Source organism: Coregonus lavaretus (assembly GCF_964263955.1).
Source record: "Coregonus lavaretus genome assembly, chromosome: 12".
Taxonomy (NCBI): domain Eukaryota; kingdom Metazoa; phylum Chordata; class Actinopteri; order Salmoniformes; family Salmonidae; genus Coregonus; species Coregonus lavaretus.
This window is the reverse complement of record NC_139999.1, coordinates 43,972,167-43,998,605: the sequence shown is the minus strand read 5'-3', so window position 1 is coordinate 43,998,605 and position 26,439 is coordinate 43,972,167. Positions and strand designations below refer to the sequence as shown.

The window sequence follows — 26,439 nt, the reverse complement described above, 5'->3', positions numbered from 1 at the left end:
TTCTGATTTCTAAAGGTGGAAGTTGGGAGAGTTTTTGTTCGGGTGGTTCAGTGAAACAATTATAGTTTCTGAGGTGGAAGTTTTGGTGAGGGAGGCCCTGCTCTCTCCTCTCCCAGATGTTTAGCTCATTTCATTCCGATCTCCTCTGCATTATTGTAGCCATTTGCTACAGCCTGTCAACTATGCCTCTGCCTATCCCTGTTCTCTCCTCTCTGCACAGGCTACACAAACGCCTCACACCGCGTGGCTGCTGCCTCTCTAACCTGGTGGTCCCTGCACGCACCCCACACCTGGAGTTCCAGGTCTCAGGCAGCCTCTGGAACTGCCGTTCTGCTGCCAACAAAGCTGACTTCATCCCAGCCTATGCTAACCTCCAGTCCCTCGACTTCCTGGCGCTGACGGAAACATGGATTACCACTGAAAACACTGCTACTCCTACTGCTCTCTCCTCGTCTGACCATGTGTTCTCGCATACCCCGAGAGCATCTGGTCAGAGGGGTGGTGGCACAGGAATCCTCATCTCTCCCAAGTGGACATTCTCAATTTTTCCCCTAACCCATCTGTCTATCTCCTCATTTGAATTCCATGCTGTCACAGTCACTAGCCCATTTAAGCTTAATATCCTTGTCATCTATCGCCCTCCAGGTTCCCTTGGAGAGTTCATCAATGAGCTTGACGCCTTGATAAGTTCCTTTCCTGAGGATGGCTCACCCCTCACAGTTTTGGGGGATTTCAACCTCCCTACGTCCACATTTGACTCATTTCTCTCTGCCTCCTTCTTTCCACTCCTCTCCTCTTTTGACCTCACCCTCTCACCGTCCCCCCCTACTCACAAGGCAGGCAATACGCTTGACCTCATCTTTACTAGATGCTGCTCTTCTACTAATCTCACTGCAACTCCCCTCCATGTCTCCGACCACTACTTTGTTTCCTTTTCTCTCTCGCTCTCCTCCAACACTACTCACTCTGCCCCTACACAGATGGTAATGCGCAGCCGCAACCTTCGCTCTCTCTCTCCCACTACTCTCTCCTCTTCCATCCTATCATCTCTTCCCTCTGCTCAATCCTTCTCCCTCCAATCTCCTGATTCTGCCTCCTCAACCCTCCTCTCCTCCCTTTCTGCATCCTTTGACTCTCTGTGTCCCCTATCCTCCCGGCCGGCTCGGTCCTCCCCTCCAGCTCCGTGGCTTGATGACTCATTGCGAGCTCACAGAACAGAGCTCCGGGCAGCGGAGCGGAAATGGAAGAAAACTAAACTCCCTGCCGACCTGGCATCTTTTCACTCCCTCCTCTCTACATTTTCTTCATCTGTTTCTGCTGCTAAGACCACTTTCTACCACTCTAAATTCCAAGCATCTGCCTCTAACCCTAGGAAGCTCTTTGCCACATTTTCCTCCCTGCTGAATCCCCCCCCTCCCCCCTCCTCTCTCTCTGTGGATGACTTCGTCAACCACTTTGAAAAGAAGGTTGACGACATCCGATCCTCGTTTGTTAAGTCTAATGACACTGCTGGTCCTACTCACACTGCCCTACCCTATGCTTTGACTTCTTTCTCCCCTCTCTCTCCAGATAAAATCCTGCGACTTGTGACTGCAGGCCGCCCAACAACCTGCCCGCTTGACCCCATCCCCTCCTCTCTTCTCCAGACCATCTCCGGTGACCTTCTCCCCTACCTCACCTCGCTGATCAACTCATCCTTGACCGCTGGCCATGTCCCTTCCGTCTTCAACAGAGCGAGAGTTGCACCCCTTCTCAAAAAACCAACACTCGATCCCACTGATGTCAACAACTACAGACCAGTATCCCTTCTTTCTTTTCTTTCCAAAACTATTGAGCGTGCCGTCTTTAGCCAACTCTCTTGCTATCTCTCTCAGAATGACCTTCTTGATCCAAACCAGTCAGGTTTCAGGACTGGTCATTCAACTGAGACTGCTCTTCTCTGTGTCACGGAGGCTCTCCGCACTGCTAAAGCTAACTCTCTCTCCTCTGCTCTTGTCCTTCTAGACCTGTCTGCTGCCTTTGATACTGTGAACCATCAGATCCTCCTCTCCACCCTCTCCGAGCTGGGCATCTCCGGCGCGGCTCACTCTGGATTGCGTCCTACCTGACCGGTCGCTCCTACCAAGTGGCGTGGCGAGAAGCTGTCTCCGCACCACGTGCTCTCACCACTGGTGTCCCCCAGGGCTCAGTTCTAGGCCCTCTCCTATTCTCCCTATACACCAAGTCACTTGGCTCTGTCATATCCTCACATGGCCTCTCCTATCATTGCTACGCTGACGATACACAACTAATCTTCTCCTTTCCCCCTTCTGATAACCAGGTGGCGAATCGCATCTCTGCATGTCTGGCAAACATATCAGTATGGATGACGGATCACCACCTCAAGCTGAACCCTGGCAAGACGGAGCTGCTCTTCCTCCCGGGGAAGGACTGCCCGTTCCATGATCTCGCCATCACGGTTGACAACTCCGTTGTGTCCTCCTCCCAGAGTGCGAAGAGCCTTGGCGTGACCCTGGACAACACCCTGTCGTTCTCCGCTAACATCAAGGCGGTGACCCGATCCTGCAGGTTCATGCTCTACAACATTCGGAGAGTACGACCCTGCCTTACACAGGAAGCGGCACAGGTCCTAATCCAGGCACTTGTCATCTCCCGTCTGGAATACTGCAACTCGCTGTTGGCTGGGCTCCCTGCCTGTGCCATTAAACCCCTACAACTCATCCAGAATGCCGCAGCCCGTCTGCTGTTCAACCTTCCCAAGTTCTCTCACGTCACCCCCCTCCTCCGCACACTCCACTGGCTTCCAGTTGAAGCTCGCATCCGTTACAAGACCATGGTGCTTGCCTATGGAGCAGTGAGGGGAACGGCACCTCCGTACCTTCGGGCTCTGATCAGTCCCTACACCCAAACGAGGGCATTGCGTTCATCCACCTCTGGCCTGCTGGCTCACCTTCCTCTGCGGAAGCATAGTTCCCACTCAGCCCAGTCAAAACTGTTCGCTGCTCTGGCACCCCAATGGTGGAACAAGCTCCCTCACGACGCCAGGACAGCGGAGTCACTCACCACCTTCCGGAGACATTTGAAACCCCACCTCTTTAAGGAATACCTGGGATAGGATAAAGTAATCCTTCTACCCCCCCCCCCCAAAAAAAAAACAAAAAAAAAAGTGTAAAGTGGTTTTCCCACTGGCTATAGGGTGAATGCACCAATTTGTAAGTCGCTCTGGATAAGAGCGTCTGCTAAATGATGTTAATGTGCCCTTGAGCAAGGCACTTAACCCTAATTGCTCCTGTAAGTCGCTCTGGATAAGAGCGTCTGCTAAATGACTAAAATGTAAATGTAAAATGTCAGTGCTACCATCAGTCCTGTATCATGCCAACAGTAAAGCATCCTGAGACCATTCATGTATGGGGTTGCTTCTCAGCCAAGGGAGTGGGCTCACTCACAATTTTGCCTAAGAACACAGCCATGAATAAAGAATGGTACCAACACATCCTCCGAGAGCAACTTCTCCCAACCATCCAAGAACAGTTTGGTGACGACCAATGCCTTTTCCATCATGATGGAGCACCTTGCCATAAGGCAAATGTGATAACTAAGTGGCTCGGTGAACAAAACATCGACATTTTGGGTCCATGGCCAGGAAACTCCCCAGACCTTAATCCCATTGAGAACTTGTGGTCGATCCTCAAGAGGCGGGTGGACAAACAAAACCCCACAAATTCTGACAAACTCCAAGCATTGATTATGCAAGAATGGGCTGCCATCAGTCAGGATGTGGCTCAGAAGTTAATTGTCAGCATGCCAGGGTGGATTGCAGAGGTCTTGAAAAAGAAGGGTCAGCACTGCATATATTGACTCTTTGCATAAACTTAATGTAATTGTCAATAAAAGCCTTTGACACTTATGGAATGTTTGTAATTATACTTCAGTATACCATAGTAACATCTGACAAAAATATATCATAACACTGAAGCAGCGAACTTTGTGAAGACCAATACTTGTGTCATTCTCAAAAAAACTTTTGACCATGGCTGTACATGCGTGTTGATACCTGTAGGTGTAGTACTCTGAGGCTCTCAGGTAGTGGGACGGGGATGTAGTCCAGCTTGTTATCAGACAGATACAGGAACTCTAGCAGGCTCATCTCCTGTTTAGGCCAGATGGAATAAAACAACAATGTGAAAAATCAATAAAAGCCACCAGAGGTAGCTCCATCTCTATTCAATCCAGAGAGGCTGTATCCTACGGTCCTGCTTCAAGTACTTTTTGAACTCATTGAAATATTTACTGTTCAATTATGTGGTAACAAGGAATGCCTTCTGGCATTTACTTCAAATAATTCATCACAATTATAGCTACTGTGTGTGTGTGTGTGCGCGCTTGCGTGTATGTGTGTACGTATGTGTGTGTGTGCACCTTGAACCCCTCTGTGTGTAGTCCATTGCTGATCAGTCTGTTGTTGCGCACATCGATGTATCTGAGGGTGGGCGGGAGCTCTGGCAGCGCCTGCAGGTTGTTATCAGCCAATAGGATGTTCTGGAGCTGTGGCAGGAGGCGGAACGCATCTTCATCCACCCCAGAGATCTGGTTCCCTGTGAGGTCGATGCTCTTCAGCTTGTCTGGAATGCACAGACCAGGGGGGTGAGGTGAACATATACTGTATCACACACAGTGTTGGGTAGGTTACTTTCTAAATGTAATCTGTTACAGTTACTAGTTACCTGTTCAAAATTGTAATCAGTAACATAATTTTTGGATTACCCAAACTCCGTAACATAAACTGATTACTTTCAGTTGCTTTTGCATTACTTGCATTATGCCCCCCACACACATGCCCCCCCCCCCCCCCCCCCCCCTTGCATTTTCCTAAATAAGTCTAATTAACACATGTATGTTAAAATTTCGATATAACGAACAGAATCTGTGTTATAAGCAGTTTTATGAGGACATTATTTTCCCTTAGTGACAAAAGGTGACTTTTTCAAATCCTCTTACAGAGTCACATGCAGGTAAGAAGTTTTGATTTCTATATATTTGATTTCTATATATAGTATCAGAAAGATCAGATGATGAGGTTTCCAAAATACTTACCATTGCCAAATAACTCTCAAACGTGAAGAGATGAGCTCTATTTCAAAATATAACTTTTTCCAAGATTAACCAGTGTTCCCATTCTACACATGAGCACATGGCAAAAGATAGCCTACAGCAGGGGTACTCAGCTCTTACCCTACCAGGTCCGGAGCCTGCTGGTTTTCTGTTCTACCTGATAATTAATTGCACACACCTGGTGTCCCAGTTCTAAATCAGTCCCCGATTAGAGGGGAACAATGAAAAAACTGGCTACAAGGTCCAGAGTTGAGTTTGAGGGCCTTGATGACCTTCTTAAAACAATTCCATATAGTTTAGTAAAACCCCCCCCTTTTCACAACGCTGCTTGTCTGTACTATTTGTACAGTGATCGTTTGCAGTTCACTGGTTAGTTGAGGCTGTATTTGAGGATCTTGGTGTGTCTTTGGGTTTAGTCGGCAAGTTGATCGTGGACCCTGTGTGGGGAGCTCTTTTGGTGAAGGAGCATGTGCTGGCTATGAATGACAGGTCCATGTCAGGCCAATAGCTGATTTTGTGTGATAAGATTTGAGCTGTCAATAATTGTATTTTTGTACAGTATTGTATGAAGTTGCTCCTCAGATTCCTTGAGCGTACACTGAGTATACAAAACATTAGGAACACCTATTATTCCCTCAGTTCGTCAGGGCATGGACTCTACAAGGTGTCGAAACCATCCACAGGGATGCTGGCCCATGTTGACTCCAATGCTTCCCACTGTTGTGTCAAGTTGGCTGGATGTCCTTTGGGTGGTGGACCATTCTTGATACACACGGGAACTGTTGAGTGTGAAAAACCCAGCAGCGTTGAAGTTCTTGACAAAAAACGGTACGCCTGGCATCTGCTACGATACCCCGTTCAAAGGCACTTAAATGTTTTGTCTTGCCCATTCAGGACCGAGTTTGGTAAACTCTGCTCTAGTGCAGTACATCTGTTTTTCACAGCATTGCTACCACCTTAATAAATTGATAATTTGATATATTTTATTTGTAATATTGTGTTATTCATATCATCAATTATTTATGTTAAACATTTACACAAACACTAGTATGTTGAAAGCTATATTTAAAAAAATACACTTGTAATAAAATACAAAAATATGTTTTTGGAATTTCTCAATAAAAGCAAAACTTAAATTGATGTCTTATGCTGGGCAACGGGTTTAATACAGAGTGTTGATGACTCCTTACTCCACCCACTCCAGTCATTGCAATACAATCAACTGTATATGTGCTACTTATTGGGTTGAAGAGAAAAAACTTCTGAAATATGACTTCAACTATTTGTTTTTTACCCTGGCTATACATGGCATCCTTGCACTGACTGCAATTTTGAGAGCATAAACTTTGAATGTGGATGAGATCATTGGCTAAGAAATTTGCAGGTAGTATTTCCTTCACAAAATATTCTATAATGTCACACATATCGCTGTTTTGAAGCCTCTGTTGAATCAATAGTTGTGTAGTCTGTCCTGTTTTCACTGCCTTTTTTTTTGCTTTGATTCCTTTACCTTTGCTGCAAATAAGCTCTCCCAACTATATGTTTGAAAATTCCTGACACTTACTTGGAGTTTCCTGCCTAAATCAATCCAAAGTTGCTTCTGTAACAAGGCTGGTTATGTTTCCACTTTCCACTGCAGAGATATGTATTCAATGTTTATGTATTCTAATTGATTGGTTCAAGTCAGATGTCAATAAGGTGTAACGTAATTGGCTACGCTTGCAGGAGGAGATCACAAATGTAAATTCTTCCCAGTCTGATATTGACATGGAAGCGGTAGGTCAAGTAATTAAAACTGTATTCTATTTTCATATTTACAATCTGTACGAGTTCACTATGTACATGTCCAGATGTGTATACAGTGGGGGAAAAAAGTATTTAGTCAGCCACCAATTGTGCAAGTTCTCCCACTTAAAAAGATGAGAGAGGCCTGTAATTTTCATCATAGGTACACGTCAACTATGACAGACAAAATGAGAAAAAAAATTCCAGAAAATCACATTGTAGGATTTTTTATGAATTTATTTGCAAATTATGGTGGAAAATAAGTATTTGGTCAATAACAAAAGTTTCTCAATACTTTGTTATATACTCTTTGTTGGCAATGACACAGGTCAAATGTTTTCTGTAAGTCTTCACAAGGTTTTCACACACTGTTGCTGGTATTTTGGCCCATTCCTCCATGCAGATCTCCTCTAGAGCAGTGATATTTTGGGGCTGTCGCTGGGCAACACGGATTTCAACTCCCTCCAAAGATTTTCTATGGGGTTGAGATCTGGAGACTGGCTAGGCCACTCCAGGACCTTGAAATGCTTCTTACGAAGCCACTCCTTCGTTGCCCGGGCGGTGTGTTTGGGATCATTATCATGCTGAAAGACCCAGACACGTTTCATCTTCAATGCCCTTGCTGATGGAAGGAGGTTTTCACTCAAAATCTCACGATACATGGCCCCATTCATTCTTTCCTTTACACGGATCAGTCGTCCTGGTCCCTTTGCAGAAAAACAGCCCCAAAGCATGATGTTTCCACCCCCATGCTTCACAGTAGGTATGGTGTTCTTTGGATGCAACTCAGCATTCTTTGTCCTCCAAACACGACGAGTTGAGTTTTTACCAAAAAGTTCTATTTTGGTTTCATCTGACCATATGACATTCTCCCAATCCTCTTCTGGATCATCCAAATGCACTCCAGCAAACTTCAGACGGGCCTGGACATGTACTGGCTTAAGCAGGGGGACACGTCTGGCACTGCAGGATTTGAGTCCCTGGCAGCGTAGTGTGTTACTGATGGTAGGCTTTGTTACTTTGGTCCCAGCTCTCTGCAGGTCATTCACTAGGTCCCCCCGTGTGGTTCTGGGATTTTTGTTCACCGTTCTTGTGATCATTTTGACCCCACGGGGTGAGATCTTGCGTGGAGCCCCAGATCGAGGGAGATTATCAGTGGTCTTGTATGTCTTCCATTTCCTAATAATTGCTCCCACAGTTGATTTCTTCAAACCAAGCTGCTTACCTATTGCAGATTCAGTCTTCCCAGCCTGGTGCAGGTCTACAATTTTGTTTCTGGTGTCCTTTGACAGCTCTTTGGTCTTGGCCATAGTGGAGTTTGGAGTGTGACTGTTTGAGGTTGTGGACAGGTGTCTTTTATACTGATAACAAGTTCAAACAGGTGCCATTAATACAGGTAACGAGTGGAGGACAGAGAAACCTCTTAAAGAAGAAGTTACAGGTCTGTGAGAGCCAAAAATCTTGCTTGTTTGTAGGTGACCAAATACTTATTTTCCACCATAATTTGCAAATAAATTCATTAAAAATCCTACAATGTGATTTTCTGGATTTTTTTTCCTCAATTTGTCTGTCATAATTGATGTGTACCTATGATGAAAATTACAGGCCTCTCTCATCTTTTTAAGTGGGAGAACTTGCACAATTGGTGGCTGACTAAATATTTTTTTCCCCCACTGTATACACTACCGGTATAATGTTTTAGAACACCTACTCATTCACGGGTTTTTCTTTATTTTTACTATTTTCTACATTGTAGAATAATAGTGAAGACAACAAAACTATGAAATAACACATATGGAATCATGTAGTAACCAAAAAGTGTTAAACAAATAAAAATATATTTGATATTAAAAATTCTTCAAATAGCCACCCTTTGCCTTGACAGCTTTGCACACTCTTGGCATTCTCTCAACCAGCTTCACATGGAATGATTTTACAACAGTCTTGACATGGTTCCCACATATGATGAGCACTTGTTGGCAGCTTTTCCTTCACTCTGTGGTCCGACTCATCCCAAACCATCTCAATTTGGTTGAGGTCAGGGGATTGTGGAGGCCAGGTCATCTGATGCAGCACTCCATCACTCTCCTTCTTGGTAAAATAGGCCTTACACAGCCTGGAGGTGTGTTGGGTCATTCTCCTGTTGAAAAACAAATGATAGTCCCACTAAGCCCAAACCAGATGGGATGGCGTATCGCTGCAGAATGCTGGGGTAGCCATGCTGGTTAAGTGTGCCTTGAATTCTAAATAAATCACAGTGTCACCAGCAACGCACCCCCATACCATAACACCTCCTCCTCCATGCTTTCAGGAGGGAAATACACATGCGGAGATCGTCCGTTCATCCACACCGCGCCTCACAAAGACACGGCGGTTGGAACCAAAAATCTCAAATTTGGACTCCAGACAAATTTCCACCGGTCTAATGTCCATTGCTCGTGTTTCTTGGGCCAAGCAAGTCTCTTCTTCTTATTGGTGTCCTTTAGTAGTTGTTTCTTTGCATCAATTCGACCATGAAGGCCTGATTCACACGGTCCCCTTTGAACAGTTGGTGCTGAGATGTGTCTGTTACTTTAACTCTGTGAAGCATTTATTTGGGCTGCAATTTTTGAGGCTGGTAACTCTAATGAACTTATCCTCTGCAGCAGTGGGAACTCTGGGTCTTCCATTCCTGTGGCGGTCCTCATGAGAGCCAGGTTCGTCATAGCGCTTGATCGTTTTTGCAACTGCACTTGAAGAAACTTTCAAAGTTCTTGAGATTTTCCGTATTGACTTACCTTCATGTCTTAAAGTAATGATGGACTGTCGTTTCTCTTTGCTTATTTGAACTGTTCTTGCCATAATATGGACTTGGTCTTTTACCAAATAGGGCTATCGCTGGATCTCCAGCGTAGTGCTCCGGAGGAGGTAAGCGGAGTAGGCTGGGAAGAAGCGCCACTGGTAGCGGGGTAACTGAAAGTCTGGTGGGTTACTGTTGTGGCTTGCTGACTGGTAGGTAATCCGCGGAATTGCTTCAGCAACACAGTGAAATTATGGTCATGGCATCCCACCAAGGTCTGGAGTCCTTCCATAAGGTTTTGAAGTAACTCATCATGTCTTCCAATTGCGGCTCCTTGGAAGGAGACAGCGTTGCGGAGCTGGTCTAAGTCTGCTGGGTCAGTCATGGCCAATTCGTACTATCACGACTCAGGATGAGACCCAGATGCAGACACAGGAGGCGGATGGTTCAGTTCTCAGATAATTTATAAATAACACGGGGGGCAGGCAAAGGGCAGGTCGAGGACAGTCAGAGGTTCGTAACCAGGACAGAGTCCGACAGGTACAGGACGGCAGACAGGCTCATGGTCAGGAGAGGCAGAACTTCATAAACCAGGTCAGAATCAAGCAGGTACAGAACGGCTGGCAGGCTCAGGGTCACGGCAGGCAGAAAGGTCAGTACCGGGAGAACTAGAAAACAGAAAATAGAGAGACTGGAAAACACGCTGATAAGACGTGGCAAGAAAAGATGAACTGGCAACAGACAAACAGAAAACACAGGTATAAATACACTGGGGATAATGGTGAAAATGGGAGACACCTGGTGGGGGGTGGAGACAAGCACAAGACAGGTGAAACAGATCAGGGTGTGACACAGCGGTGATTTTAGCATGTCAATCTTGGTGGGGCCCAAAAACAAAATTATGGGATGCATGCCAGCAAAGCCACAACACAACACTAAACAATACATTAATCGCACTATAACGGTGACAAATGGTGCCCACCAAACTGTTAGGGCTTACATAAAGCTGTCGCAGCAGCAGAGTCCCAACAGCAGTCCCAACACCTTACCACTGCTACACATTGCTATCAGCGGAGCCTTGTCTGGCAGCAAAACAGTTCATTCAGCCTCATTTACTGCCTTTAAAAAAAACATAGCTGATATGGCTGAATTGCTTAAACAAATATGGTTTCTACTGACAATTGAGATGTACAAACTAAAGGGACGACAAGCGGATGTTCTTACAGTGTTCTCCCTGTACGTCAAGTCAGAACCGTAGGATAAATAAAGGGGGCATATAAGCAGACAATGAAAGCTCTTACAAGATTACATTTCTCCAAAACAGGTTATAGGCTACATGTGCACCACCAAGTCAGAACAGTAGGCGAAATTGGGAGGGGAAAATATACCAAATTATTAGGGTGAGGCACATGGGCTACTAACAGCTTACTACACAACATACACTTAGTATTACATTCTTAGCTACAGTATACATATCTCCCTGGCTTATTACATCATTTATGCAGCAGCATACAATATATGTTTGGACTCACCTTGTTGTGCTGTGCTCACTTGAACAGGAAGGTGGCACGGTGGTCCTTCGTGGGCAGATTTTGTCATCAAACTTTGTCATCAAAGTCTGGCATTCTCTGGATTTATGGTGCTTTCAAGACAACTGGGAACTCGGAAAAAAACAAGATTGAATGATGATGAAAGAGGCCCGAGTTCCCGATTTACATTTCCGAGTTTGATGACCGTTCAAAACGTATTTTCCCAGTCTGAGCTCGTTTTTTCCCGAGTTCCCAGTTGTCTTGAACTCACTGAAGTCAGATTTCGCAGTTCCGAGTTAACAGTTGTTTTGAGCTCGGCACAAATCGTGCTTCATTGACAGCATGGCCAATGTTGAATGTTTATAATTTTAAGCTTGGAAAAGAGACCCTTAATCCCAGACTTGGGACCACACAGCCACGCGCTGAATAGCAGGCTAGTGATTGCTTTGCAATGCTTGCAGTTAGCCACTGATTCCTTCCAAACCCCTCATTTTTGAATTTGCCATTTCCAACTTGTTGTGTAATGTTTATGTCCAATGGCCGATTAGCCATTCATTTCTCTTCATTATTTCTCTTCATATGACAATAATTAAAAAGGATTTGCCAGTAGATTGTCAACTTGATTCATGATGATGACTGCTAGCTAAGATTTTGAAAGTATGACATTGACATGATCAGTCCAATCAAAGCTAGATATAACGTGCTTTGACGTCATTTTATCTGTGGCAAATGAACTTGAGCCTTCTTGGATGGGCACTTTAATGTAACTCTATGGCAGCACCCAAGGGGCTTGAATTTTCTAGCTCTACCCTTAGACTTGGCGGTGACGTAGTGTCCCCATGAGTGACAGAACACTAAGTCAATCACGGCGCAACTAGAGATCATTCCCAAACCCTACGCTCCGTATTTTCCGCATGCTGCCCCACCACCACCACAGAAAGTACTGAGCTAGGCTGAAACACCTGCATTTTGGAGCTGCCTTACTCAAGAACGCATTTTTGTATGCGGCTTTATTAACTCAATGAATATTTATTTTTTACACTGTTTGCAAACTGATATGTCACACGTATTAATGCCAAAATAACATGCTAAACAGGCAAACCCCTGTTATTTTATGCCCCACCTGCCCTGAATGATGGGTCGCCACTGCACTCAAGGACGTTCAGAGACTTGTCCTGAAGCCACTTCTGCGTTGTCTTGGCTGTGTGCTTAGGGTCGTTGTCCTGTTGTAAGGTGAACCTTCGCCCCAGTCTGAGGTCCTGAGAGCTCTGGAGCAGGTTTTCATCAAGGATCTCTGTACTTTGCTCCGTTCATCTTTGCCTCGATCCTGAATATTCTCCCAGTCCCTGCTGCTGAAAAACATCCGCACAGCATGATGCTGCCACCACCATGCTTCACCGTAGGGATGGTGCCAGGTTTCATCCAGACGTGACGCTTGGCATTCAGGCCAAAGAGTTCAATCTTGATTTCATCAGACCAGAGAATCTTGTTTCTCATGGTCTGAGAGTCTTTAGGTGACTTTTGGCAAACTCCAAGGAGGCTGTCATGTGCCTTTTACTGAGGAGTTGCTTCCGTCTGGCCACTCTACCATAAAGGCCTGATTGGTGGAGTGCTGCAGAGATGGTTGTCCTTCTTGGAGGTTCTCCCATCTCCACAGAGGAACTCTGGAGCTCTGTCAGAGTGACCATCGGGTTCTTGGTCAACTCCCTGACCAAGGCCCTTCTCCCTTGATTGCGGGCGGCCAGCTCTAGGAAGAGTCTTGGTGGTTCCAAACTTCTTCCATTTAAGAATGATGGAGGCCACTGTGTTCTTGGGGACCTTCAATGCTTGGGGACATTTTTTGGTACCTTTCCCCAGATCTGTGCCTCGACACAATCCTGTCTCGGAGCTCTACAGACAATTCCTTCGACCTCATGGCTTGTTTTTTGCTCTGATATGCACTGTCAACTGTGGGACCTTATATAGACAGGTGTGTGCCTTTCCAAATCATGTCCAATCAATTGAATTTACCACAGGTGGACTCTAATCAAGTTGTAGAAACATCTCAAGGATGATCAATGGAAACAGGATGCACCTGAGCTCAATTTCGAGTCTCATAGCAAAGGGTCTGAATACTTATGTAAATAAGGTATTTCTGTTTTTTTTTTGGAATAAATGTGCAAACATTTAAAAACCTGTTTTCACTTTGTCATTGTGGGGTATTGTGTGTAGATCGCAGAGATTTTTTTTATATTTAATCCATTTTAGAAAAATGCTGTAACGTTTAAAAAATGTGGGAAAAGTCAAGGGGTCTGAATACTTTCCGAAGGCACTGAATATGGCATGTAAGATGCTGCTATATAAATGTAAGATCGCAGAAAATAAGTGGTAGGAAACAAATTTCGCTCAGCATTTATTTCTTAGGACGTGCGCTTGCAGTCTGGCTGTATGAACATTCTAATATGGTACTGGTTAAACATGTATTGGTTAAACATGTATTGGGTAAACATACATTAGACAAAGACCACACAGAAACTTGGAATAATCAATATATGGCTGGTTAGATGTCAATTTGTAGAAGGCTGCAATATTATTTTAGAAAGCTGGATGTTTATTTCGGGAGTCTGCTTTCACGGAAAATAAAAAATAAATAAACCAAATATTAGCCACTTTCAATGTAACATACCGAAACAAAATGAACTATGCAAGACTTAGTATGCAAAACTAACTGTGCAAGATCTTTTTTTGTAGGCAGAGCGCATTGGAGTAGGATTCTATTGCATTGACATGCAGGACTCAGGGATCTACTCTACACAGACCAGTGCGCCATAACCAATCCGAGCTGCAGTTGGCCTATATGCAAATAACCATTGCCATATACAGTGAGGGAAAAAAGTATTTGATCCCCTGCTGATTTTGTACGTTTGCCCACTGACAAAGAAATGATCAGTCTATAATTTTAATGGTAGGTTTATTTGAACAGTGAGAGACAGAATAACTACAAAAAAATCCAGAAAAACAAGTCAAAAATTGTATAAATTGATTTGCATTTAATGAGGGAAATAGGTATTTGACCCCCTCTCAATCAGAAAGATTTCTGGCTCCCAGGTGTCTTTTATACAGGTAATGAGCTGAGGTAATCTACTAGCTACAGGTAATCTACTAATCTCACTGCAACTCCCCTCCAAGTCTCCGACCACTACTTTGTATCCTTTTCTCTCTCCCTCTCCTCCAACACTTCTCACTCTGCCCCTACACAGATGGTAATGCGCCGTCGCAACCTTCGCTCTCTCTCTCCCGCTACTCTCTCCTCTTCCATCCTATCATCTCTTCCCTCTGCTCAATCCTTCTCCCTCCAATCTCCTGATTCTGCCTCCTCAACCCTCCTCTCCTCCCTTTCTGCATCCTTTGACTCTCTATGTCCCCTATCCTCCCGGCCGGCTCGGTCCTCCCCTCCAGCTCCGTGGCTTGATGACTCATTGCGAGCTCACAGAACAGAGCTCCGGGCAGCTGAGCGGAAATGGAAGAAAACTAGACTCCCTGCAGACCTGGCATCTTTTCACTCCCTCCTCTCTACATCTGTTTCTGCTGCTAAGGCCACTTTCTACCACTCTAAATTCCAAGCATCCGCCTCTAACCCTAGGAAGCTCTTTGCCACATTCTCCTCCCTGCTGAATCCCCCCCCCCCCCCTCCCCCCTCCTCCCTCTCTGTGCATGACTTCGTCAACCATTTTGAAAAGAAGGTTGACGACATCCGATCCTCGTTTGTTAAGTCAAATGACACTGCTTGTCCTGCTCACACTGCCCTACCCTATGCTTTGACTTATTTCTCCCCTCTCTCTCCAGATAAAATCTTGCGACTTGTGACGGCAGGCCGCCCAACAACCTGCCCGCTTGACCCTATCCCCTCCTCTCTTCTCCAGACCATCTCCGGTGACCTTCTCCCTTACCTCACCTCGCTGATCAACTCATCCTTGACCGCTGGCTATGTCCCTTCCGTCTTCAAGAGAGCGAGAGTTGCACCCCTTCTCAAAAAACCAACACTCGATCCCTCTGATGTCAACAACTACAGACCAGTATCCCTTCTTTATTTTCTCTCCAAAACTATTGAGCGTGCCGTCTTTAGCCAACTCTCTTGCTATCTCTCTCAGAATGACCTTCTTGATCCAAACCAGTCAGGTTTCAAGACTGGTCATTCAACTGAGACTGCTCTTCTCTGTGTCACAGAGGCACTCCGCACTGCTAAAGCTAACTCTCTCTCCTCTGCTCTTGTCCTTCTAGACCTGTCTGCTGCCTTTGATACTGTGAACCATCAGATCCTCCTCTCCACCCTCTCCGAGCTGGGCATCTCCGGCGCTGCTCACTCTTGGATTGCGTCCTACCTGACCGGTCGCTCCTACCAAGTGGCGTGGCGAGAAGCTGTCTCCGCACCACGTGCTGTCACCACTGGTGTCCCCCAGGGCTCAGTTCTAGGCCCTCTCCTATTCTCGCTATACACCAAGTCACTTGGCTCTGTCATATCCTCACATGGCCTCTCCTATCATTGCTACGCTGACGACACACAACTAATCTTCTCCTTTCCCCCTTCTGATAACCAGGTGGCGAATTGCATCTCTGCATGTCTGGCAGACATATCAGTATGGATGACGGATCACCACCTCAAGCTGAACCTCGGCAAGACGGAGCTGCTCTTCCTCCCGGGGAAGGACTGCCCGTTTCATGATCTCGCCATCACGGTTGACAACTCCGTTGTGTCCTCCTCCCAGAGTGCGAAGAGCCTTGGCGTGACCCTGGACAACACCCTGTCGTTCTCCGCTAACATCAAGGCGGTGACCCGATCCTGTAGGTTCATGCTCTACAACATTCGGAGAGTACGACCCTGCCTTACACAGGAAGCGGCACAGGTCCTAATCCAGGCACTTGTCATCTCCCGTCAGGATTACTGCAACTCGCTGTTGGCTGGGCTCCCTGCCTGTGCCATTAAACCCCTACAACTCATCCAGAATGCCGCAGCCCGTCTGGTGTTCAACCTTCCCAAGTTCTCTCATGTCACCCCGCTCCTCCGCACACTCCACTGGCTTCCAGTTGAAGCTCGCATCTGCTACAAGACCATGGTGCTTGCCTACGGAGTTGTGAGGGGAACGGCACCTCCGTACCTTCAGGCTCTGATCAGTCCCTACACCCAAACGAGGGCACTGCGTTCATCCACCTCTGGCCTGCTGGCTCCCCTACCTCTGCGGAAGCATAGTTCCCGCTCAGCCCAGTCAAAACTGTTCGCTGCTCTGGCACCCCAATGGTGGAACAAGCTCCCTCACGACGCCAGGACAGCGGAGTCACTCACCACCTTCCGGAGACATTTGAAACCCCACCTCTTTAATGAATACCTGGGATATGATAAAGTAATCATTCTACCCCCCCTCCTTTACTCCAAGCCACCCCCCCCCCCAAAAAAAAAAATTTAAAAAATTTAAAAAAAAATAAAAAATTAACTAACAAACAAATTAAAAAATATTAAATAAAAAAGACAAAAATAAAAAAAAAACTTTGCAAAAGTGGTTATCCCACTGGCTATAAGGTGAATGCACCTATTTGTAAGTCGCTCTGGATAAGAGCGTCTGCTAAATGACGTAAATGTAAATGTAAATTAGGAGCACATTCTTAAAGGGAGTGCTCCTAATCTCAATTTGTTACCTGTATAAAAGACACCTGTCCACAGAAGCAATCAGATTCCAAACTCTCCACCATGGCCAAGACCAAAGAGCTCTCCAAGAATGTCAGGGACAAGATTGTAGACCTACACAAGGCTGGAATGGGCTACAAGACCATCGCCAAGCAGCTTGGTGAGAAGGTCACAACAGTTGGTGTGATTATTCGCAAATAGAAGAAACACAAAATAACTGTCAATCTCCCTCGGCCTGGGGCTCCATGCAAGATCTCACCTCGTGGAGTTGCAATGATCATGAGAACGGTGAGGAATCAGCCCAGAACTACACGGGAGGATCTTGTCAATGATCTCAAGGCAGCTGGGACAATAGTCACCAAGAAAACAATTGGTAACACACTATGCCGTGAAGGACTGAAATCCTGCAGTGCCCGCAAGGTCTCCCTGCTCAAGAAAGCACATATACATGCCCATCTGAAGTTTGCCAATGAACATCTGAATGATTCAGAGGAGAACTGGGTGAAAGTTTTGTGGTCAGATGAGACCAAAATGGAGCTCTTAGGCATCAACTCAACTCGCCGTGTTTGGAGGAGGAGGAATGCTGCCTATGACCCCAAGAACACCATCCCCACCGTCAAACATGGAGGTGTAAACATTATGCTTTGGGGGTGTTTTTATGCTAAGAAGACAGGACAACTTCACCGCATCAAAGGGACGATGGACGGGGCCATGTACCGTCAAATCCTTCCCTCAGCCAGGGCATTGAAAATGGGTCGTGGATGGGTATTCCAGCATGACAATGACCCAAAACACACGGCCAAGGCAACAAAGGAGTGGCTCAAGAAGAAGCACATTAAGGTCCTGGAGTAGCCTAGCCAGTCTCCAGACCTTAATCCCATAGAAAATCTGTGTAGGGAGCTGAAGGTTCGAGTTGCCAAACGTCAGGCTCAAAACCTTAATGACTTGGAGAAGATCTGCAAAGAGGAGTGGGACAAAATCCCTCCTGAGATGTGTGCAAACCTGGTGGCCAACTACAAGAAACGTCTGACCTCTGTGATTGCCAACAAGGGTTTTGACACCAAGTACTAAGTCATGTTTTGCAGAGTGGTCAAATACTTATTTCCCTCATTAAAATGCAAATCAATTGATAACATTTTTGTTTTGTTGTTATTCTGTCTCTCACTGTTCAAATAAACCTACCATTAAAATTATAGACTGATCATGTCTTTGTCAGTTGGCAAATGTACAAAATCAGCAGGGGATCAAATACTTTTTTCCCTCACTGTATGGATCTGTGCATGAGCGGTCGAGAGTAGATGCACTTGTTTTGAGATCAAAGCGAGAGCTGCATGTAGCCACCTGTGCACATTTGTTTATATTATTTGCTATTTAGTGAGTTATTAGCCCAGTTATAGCTCATTTGTAGTCAACAGTGCAGGAGTGGTTGCTTCCTACAAGAGCACAAAATCTTTGGTAAACAGCTTTTATATCTTATATCAGGCAAGTCAGGTAAACAGCTTTTATATCTTAAAGGGGCAGTGTTGTATTTTGAGACTGTCTTAAATAAGCTAAGTAGCCAATAGGCAGAGGGTAACATAATTTGTCTGATTCTCTGTAATAATGGTATGGCAATAATAATGATTTTTATTTTGTAAAGTGGTTTCTTGCATCAGACAACACAACATTTTCAGTCACCGCCTTGTCTGAAGGACAAGTGGATAAACAGGTTAATATCAAGCCGTGCATGTTTTTTTTCAAAAGTCTCATGGTAGGCCTACATTGAACACCACACATTTGCTGCTACTGTAGGCTGAAAGATAGAACAGCTATTTCTATGCTAAAATGTTAGGGGATGCATTTTTATCCATTGTTTTTGATGGTAGGCCACTCTGGTAGGCCTACATAATGATCAAATAGCCACAGCAGCTGACTTGGCCACTATTAAACCCGTAACTTAAAGCGGGTACATCCTCAGTGTTCACAGTAAACACCCGCGGGAAGTTGAACAGAAATTTCACAATGTTCAAGTTTGCGCTCAGCAGACCTGAAATTTGTTCAGTGCCGAAAAAATGAGAGAGAACATTGGGTAGGACCACCTTAAAACAAATCCATGTTAGCTTAGTAGAACTCCCACCCCCACCACCCCAACGGCTTAGAGGTTAACAATTTAAAAATGCTCTTATGCACAATTTAATGTGTGCATGTGTGCATGGCTGCGTAAATGTGTTTGTGTTTGTGTGTGTGTGTGTGCATGCCTCCGTGCCTGTGTGTGTGCATGTATCTTACTGAGGTTGATGAAGTCAGTGTTCTTGACGTGTCTGATACTGTTGAAGCGACCGTAGAAATGTGTGGTGTCTTTAGGCAGTGGAGGAATCTGCTCCAGGTCAGCATCATCACAATACACACTTCCACTGATGCACACACACAGCAAACATGTAGGCATACCTGCACAGAGACAGAGAGAACATTACACACACACACGCTGGTATGCATGCATGACTGTAAGTCACTTTGGATAAAATGTCTGCTAAATGGCATATATTATTATTATTATTATTATTATTATTATTATTATTATTATTATTATTATTATTATACACACAGCAGACACGGAGGTATACCTGCACAGAGAGAGATGACATTTCGTGCACGCATGCACACACACACACACACACTCACACATGGCTCACCTAGGCCAGTGTCAGGTCCAAACAGGCCTGGTCCTTTGAAGTCCAGAGTTACTGGAGCCAGGGGAGGGATCGGCCTGGGGGGCAGGGTCACCTCCTCCTCATACTCAGGAGGGGGCACGTTGGCCGGGGGAGGGGTCTCAGGAGCAGGGGGGGCCACCGTCCCCACCTCGATCTGCTCTCACAGAGAAGAGTACATTAGTAGATTGACCAATTCACCTCTCTCAGCCACTCTTTCTCCTTTCCCTTCTTCCACACCCATTATTCCTTCCCTTCCCTCTCACACCCATTCCTCTCTCCCCTATTGTCCACTCTTAATTTTCTTCTCTCTTTATCTTGCCTCTCCTCTCTCGTTCCTTCCTCTTCTTTCTCACCCTCTGATAGTCTCTCCCCTCCTCTCTTTCTCACCTCTTGGTCTAGGTCTTCATAGTCATAGTTTTCTCCATTGAGGTCCAGGTTTTCCCAGTCTGTCTCTCCATTCATATCAAATTCATCCAGGTCATAGGGCTGTTCGTCTGGCTCCGGCCCCCCCTGAGGGGCACACACACTGGGGCAGGGGCCTTGCAGAGTCAGGGCAAAGGCCACAACCACACACAGCAGCGCCATTCTCAGGCTACACATGGAACTACCTGTGATAAGAGATTGTCAGTCAAAGGGTTAAATTCAGTAGCCTCTGGTTAGGGTTAATGCTAGCATCTAAAATGCACCAAATCATCTTACAAATACAGCACTTGGTTCCAATTTATATCGCAACCATGTCACCTCAGAGGATGATCAGTTGTGATAAAGCGAAGGTTGTGTATGAATTCTGCATGGTCACAATCTGCGGTATTAACCTGTTAGATTTTTTGGTTAGTAAACCCCATCTGCATGGTAATTTTAACAAGGTCATTAGTCCAATGTTTGCCTGACCTCTAGTGTCCACCTCTCCCTACCGCCTCCGGCCTGTCTAGCCTGAGTACAGCTGGAGACGTCTGTGTTCACACGCACACACAGACACACATCTCCAGCTGTCCACTGCCTCAGACACAATCACCTCCAAGGGCAAATTAAATGCCACTCTGGATATTTCAAACGATGTACAGCCTTCTCCACATTTCCCTGTTCTCCGAATGGGACCCTGTAGGTTTTTGGTGTTTGTTTCTGCACCTCAGATCTGACCTCAGATCAGACCTAAGGTTGCCCAGGGGTCACATCTAGGATCCCTGTTGCTTTGCAACCAAGGGAGTATTGTTGAGTTTGTTGGTAAGAATGCAGATGGAATGTTTGCTCAGTAAGCAGACATGGGTGTGTGAGTCTGGCTTTGGGTTTGTCTGGTGCCAACAGAACTTAACACAAGTCACACACATAACAGGATTAAGCACCAAAAGTTCTATATTATTTGATGACCTATTGAATAGATATTGAGATAACCGATATTATCAACATACTGAGTGCTGATATTGTACTAGTCAAGCCATAGCTACAGAAACATCAGGAATGAGTTTCAATGGATGTCAATTGAATGACTTAAACATGTGCATATGTAGGAATTACATTGTATGTAATGAGTCAGCAAAATAACAGTAACGTTGTCGCCAATCAGACAAATATCCAAATCACAATCTGGGACATGACATTAACAAAAGTGTCATTACACCCCTTTATGATGATGTGTACCGATTGACATTACCAGTTTTATTGTAGTCCACTCTATTCGTCCCCTAATAAAACCAAACCCCATTGGCCCTTGAGTCATTCTCTAGTGGCAGTGGGGTTTAGCAGCACAAGAGTATGCTTAGAGAGAAAACCAATTTCCAAATACACTGTGTAGTAGTCATGAAATAGAACTTACCAGTGTCAGAAGTTAACTAATCCCCTTTTCGTCTTCTCCTTTAGAGTGCTGGTCTAGCAGGGTTAACTAATCCCCCTCTCCTCGTCTCTCCTCTACTGTCTTCCTCTTTAGAGTGCTGGTCTAGCAGGGTTAGCCAGTGGAGGAATGGACCCCTGTTGTCCAGTTGGCTGGGGAGGGACATGGCCAAAATAATGGGTCATTATTAGGAGAGGTACATGGGAGGGGGGAGAAAAGGGTGAGTTTGAAGGAATGCAAGGTCATTTAAGTCAACATGTACTCAGCTGTTACTAATTCCCCCCCCCCCCCACCCCCCACATACACACACACACACACACACACACACACACATACCTACTTCTCCCAAACCCCTCCTCCTCTAGTCTTTTTGAAGGCCTGATTCCTCAAGCTTACAGCACAATGTAACGTTGGAATAACACAGTGATTATATGGTTTATATGAACAATTCTAGAACAATCAAAAACATTCACCTTCCCAGAATGGTTCTATCCATCTTTATCCAACTTACGTCAACAAAAAAGGTACCACATGGGAGTTATGGTTAGAGTTTTAATAGGATTCTTGGACTAATTTTGCATTGGGAGATGCCCTACCTTGGCTGAAATCGGCTGGGATCTAACCTGGAGCTCCACATCCAAGGCATTTCATCCGAGGCACCAGTTACAGTGTCTTCAGAAAGTATTCACACCCCTTGACTTTTTCAACATTTTGTTGTGTTACAGCCTGAATTTAAAATGGATTAAATTGACATTTTGTGCCACTGGCCTACACACTATACCCCATAATGTCAAAGTGGAATTATGTTTTTATATTTTTTTTACAAATTAATTACAAATGAAAATGTAATGTCTTCAGTCAATAAGTATTGAACCCCTTTGTTATGGCAAGCCCAAATAATTTCAGGAGTAAAAATGGGCTTAACAAGTCACATAATAAGTTGCATGGACTAACTCTGTGTGCAACAATAGTGTTTAACATGATTTTTGAATGACTACCTCATCTTTTTACCCAACACATACAATTATCTGTAAGGTCCCTCAGTCGAACAGTGAATTTCAAACACAGATTCAAGACCAGGGAGGTTTTCCAATGCCTCGCAAAGAAGGGCCCCTATTGATAGATGAGTAAAAATGTAAAAAGCAGACATTGAATATCCCTTTGAGCGTGGTGAAGTTATTAATTACACTTTGGATGGTGTATCAATACACCAAGTCACTACAAAGATACAGGCGTCCTTCCCAACTCAGTTGCCGGAGAGGAAGGAAACCTCTCCGGGATTTCAACACGAGGCCAATGGTGACTTTAAAACAGTTACAGAGTTTAATGGCTGTGATAGGAGAAAACTGAGGATGGCTCAACAACATTGTAGTTACTCCACAATACTAATATACTGTAAATGACAGAGTGAAAAGAAGGACACATGTACAGAATAAAAATATTCCAAAACATGCATCCTGTTTGCAATAAGGCACTAAAGTAAAACTGCAAAGAAATTGGCAAATAAATTACCTTTATGTCCTGAATACAAAGCATTATGTTTGGGGCAAATCCAACACAACACATCACTGAGTACCACTCTTCGTATTTTCAAGCATGGTGGTGGCTGCATCATGTTATGGGTATGCTTTTCATCGGCAAGGACTAGGAAGTTTTTTAGGATAAAAGAAAATTGAATAGAGGTAAGCACAGGCAAAATCCTAGAGGAAAACCTGGTTTAGTCTGCTTTCCAACAGACACTGGGAATCAAATTCACCTTTCAGCAGAACCTAAAACAAAAGGGCAAATATACACTGGAGTTGCTTACCAAGACGACATTGAATGCTCCTGAGTAGCTTAGTTACAGTTTTGACTTAAATCGACTTGAAAATCTATGGCAAGACTTGAAAATGGCTGTATAGCAATAATCAACAACCAACTTGATGGAGTTTGAAGAATTTAAAAAATAATATATTATATTGTACAATCCAGGTGTGCAAAGCTCTTAGAGAAAGACTCACAACTGTAATTGCTGCCAAAGGTCATTCTAACGTATTGACTAAGGGGTACAAATACTTTTGTAAATGACATATTTTGCTAACATTTAAAAAAAATACGTTTTCACTTAGTCATTATGGGGTATTGTGTGTAGATGGATGAGAAAAAAATAAATTTCATACATTTTGAATTTAGGCTGTAACACAACAACATGTGGAGCAGGTCAAGGGGTATGCACTGTATAGATATTGTCCTGTGGATGATAACATTCTTGGACATCCTGGATCACAACAGGTGAATGGTAGTCCATCTCTGATATAAAAACTTTTATTCTAAGCGTTCTATCTACCCAAATTTGTTGCAATGGGTTAGAAGATGACATTGAACAACCTCTTGGAGGTTTCAAATGTACTATTCAACATTATGTTTTTCTAAATGTCCCATCTTTCCAAATGTTTTAAAGGTGACCACAGGCATCCTCCCAAGGATTAGGGTAAGAGTGAGGGTTAAGGTTACACTGAATGACCTGAATCTGTTTCAAAACATCTCTCCCCGTGAACATGACCCAGGTCACCAGCCTAAGGAACTCTAGCCAAACAGAACCCTTCTCTCATTCTCTTTGAGAAAACTAATGGATGGCATTGGAAGCGCAGTGGATGGCAGTGCATGAGGTGATGTCCCCCTCTTTCAATATAATGCACTTTGAGCTCTTGGGAAAAACATGAGCTTTATGTATTTTACCCAATGGAGTTGTGAAAGCTAAACTCTCAAGCCTTGTACCCCGTATAAACCTGCTTCTCTTATCCCCAGATTCTCCTGTGGTCACTGGTCAAAGGGCTTGGCATTAAGTTCCAAATACATTCATCTACAGTATGTCAGACACTATGATGTGTGATTTGATTCATTCTTTCAACTTTACTTTGTTTTCAACACACTCCATTTAGTTTTCTGTCTCAGTTTCTGCTTCACAACACCTTTCAGTTCTTCTTTGCGTTCCATCTTTTGGCTGCCGTAACTCGCAATACACTACCTCTGCATTCCCTCATGATCCCACTAGGATTACCATACAAAAGGAATTACTTACGAATCCAGTACTCACCTGTCACATTGATTGCTTAAGAATATTCCAGTTATTCCTTACGATATTTCTGGTGGACTCGAGTTCTGACAGAGAAAGTGTGTGTGTGTGTGTGTGTGTGTTTTTGTGTGTGTGCTTGCGTGCATGCATGTGTGCGTACGTGTGTGTGTGTGTTTGGCTGGATTACTCAAAGAATGTACTCAGCCCCCTGGCAGCAAAGAAAGCTGTGAACAAATTAAAATATAAATGGGCCAATATGGCATTATGAGGAGAGGGAGATTGAGAGAGACTGTGTCAAGGGCTACACTGATTCAGGAAATGTACTGTTACTGATTTCATCAACTATTTCAAGAGGGTATCAAATACACAACTATTACCAGTGGTTTAAAGTACTTAAGTAGTTTTAGGGGGTATCTGTACTTGTACTTTTACTTGATTACATTCTTAAAGAAAATATGTACTTTTTTCTCCCATACATTTTCCCTGACACCCAAAAGTACTTGCTACATTTCGAATGCTCAGGCAGGACAGCAATATGGTCCAATTCACGCACCTATCAATATAATGCGTTGTCATCCCTACTGCCTCTGATCTGGTTGACTCACTAAACACAAATGCTGTGTTTGTAAATTATGTTGGAGTGTTGGAGTGTGCCTCTGTCTGTCCGTACATTTTAAAACAAGAAAATAGTGCCGTCTGGTTTGCTTAATATAAGGAATTTGATGTATAGCATTTACTTTTACTCAAGTATGACAATTTAATACTTTTTCCACCACTGTACTTACAGTGAGGGAAAAAAGTATTTGATCCCCTGCTGATTTTGTACGTTTGCCCACTGACAAAGGTTTGTTAGGTTTGTTTGAACAGTGAGAGACAGAATAACAACAAAAAAAATTGGGTCATTGTCATGCTGGAATACCCATCCACGACCCATTTTCAATGCCCTGGCTGAGGGAAGGAGGTTCTCACCCAAGATTTGACGGTACATGGCCCCGTCCATCGTCCCTTTGATGCGGTGAAGTTGTCCTGTCCCCTTAGCAGAAAAACAAACCCAAAGCATAATGTTTCCACCTCGATGTTTGACGGTGGGGATGGTGTTCTTGGGGTCATAGGCAGCATTCCTCCTCCTCCAAACACGGCGAGTTGAGTTGATGCCAAAGAGCTCCATTTTGGTCTCATCTGACCACAACACTTCCACCCAGTTCTCCTCTGAATCATTCAGATGTTCATTGGCAAACTTCATTCGGGCCTGTATATGTGCTTTCTTGAGCAGGGGGACCTTGCGGGCGCTGCAGGATTTCAGTCCTTTACGGCGTAGTGTGTTACCAATTGTTTTCTTGGTGACTATGGTCCCAGCTGCCTTGATTGATTGATTGCTTCTGTGGACAGGTGTCTTTTATAGAGGTAACAAGCTGAGATTAGGAGCACTCCCTTTAAGAGTGTGCTCCTAATCTCAGTTCGTTACCTGTATAAAAGACACCTGGGAGCCAGAAATCTTTCTGATTGAGACGTGGTCAAATACTTATTTCCCTCATTAAAATGCAAATCAATTTATAACATTTTTAACATGCGTTTTTCTGGATTTTTTTGTTGTTATTCTGTCTCTCACTGTTCAAATAAACCTACCATTAAAATTATAGACTGATCATTTCTTTGTCAGTGGGCAAACGTACAAAATCAGCAGGGGATCAAATACCTTTTTCCCTCACTGTAAAACCAGATACTTTTTGACTTTTACTCAAGTACTATTTTACTGGGTGACTTTCCCTTTTACTTGAGTCATTTTTTATTAAGGTATCTTTACTTTTTCTCAAGTATGACAATTAAGAACTTTTTTCAGCACTGCTACTTTCCAGACTATAACCCTCAGGATACCTCTCCTGACCTGGGGCCGTATTTACATTTACATTTTAGTCATTTAGCAGACGCTCTTATCCAGAGCGACTTACAGTTAGTGAATACATTTTTATACTGGCCCCCAGTGGGAATCGAACCCACAACC

At 44.4% G+C, this 26,439-nt stretch overlaps 1 protein-coding gene across 1 annotated transcript in view; it reads right to left on the bottom strand.

The window, feature by feature from the left end:
- Window positions 1–21,451, bottom strand: part of LOC311138145 (epiphycan-like) — a 29,923-nt gene extending 8,472 nt beyond the window's left edge. Inside the window, exons 1-6 of the mRNA XM_084172814.1 lie at window positions 21,368–21,451; window positions 19,942–20,162; window positions 19,537–19,708; window positions 19,133–19,291; window positions 4,420–4,622; window positions 4,055–4,150 (exon numbers count right to left, since the gene is read on the bottom strand). Coding sequence (XP_084028940.1) covers window positions 4,055–4,150; window positions 4,420–4,622; window positions 19,133–19,291; window positions 19,537–19,708; window positions 19,942–20,154 — 843 coding nt within the window. The 5' untranslated portion in view covers window positions 20,155–20,162; window positions 21,368–21,451. The remainder of the gene's footprint in view (window positions 1–4,054; window positions 4,151–4,419; window positions 4,623–19,132; window positions 19,292–19,536; window positions 19,709–19,941; window positions 20,163–21,367) is intronic.
- Between the last annotated feature and the right edge of the window lie 4,988 nt (window positions 21,452–26,439).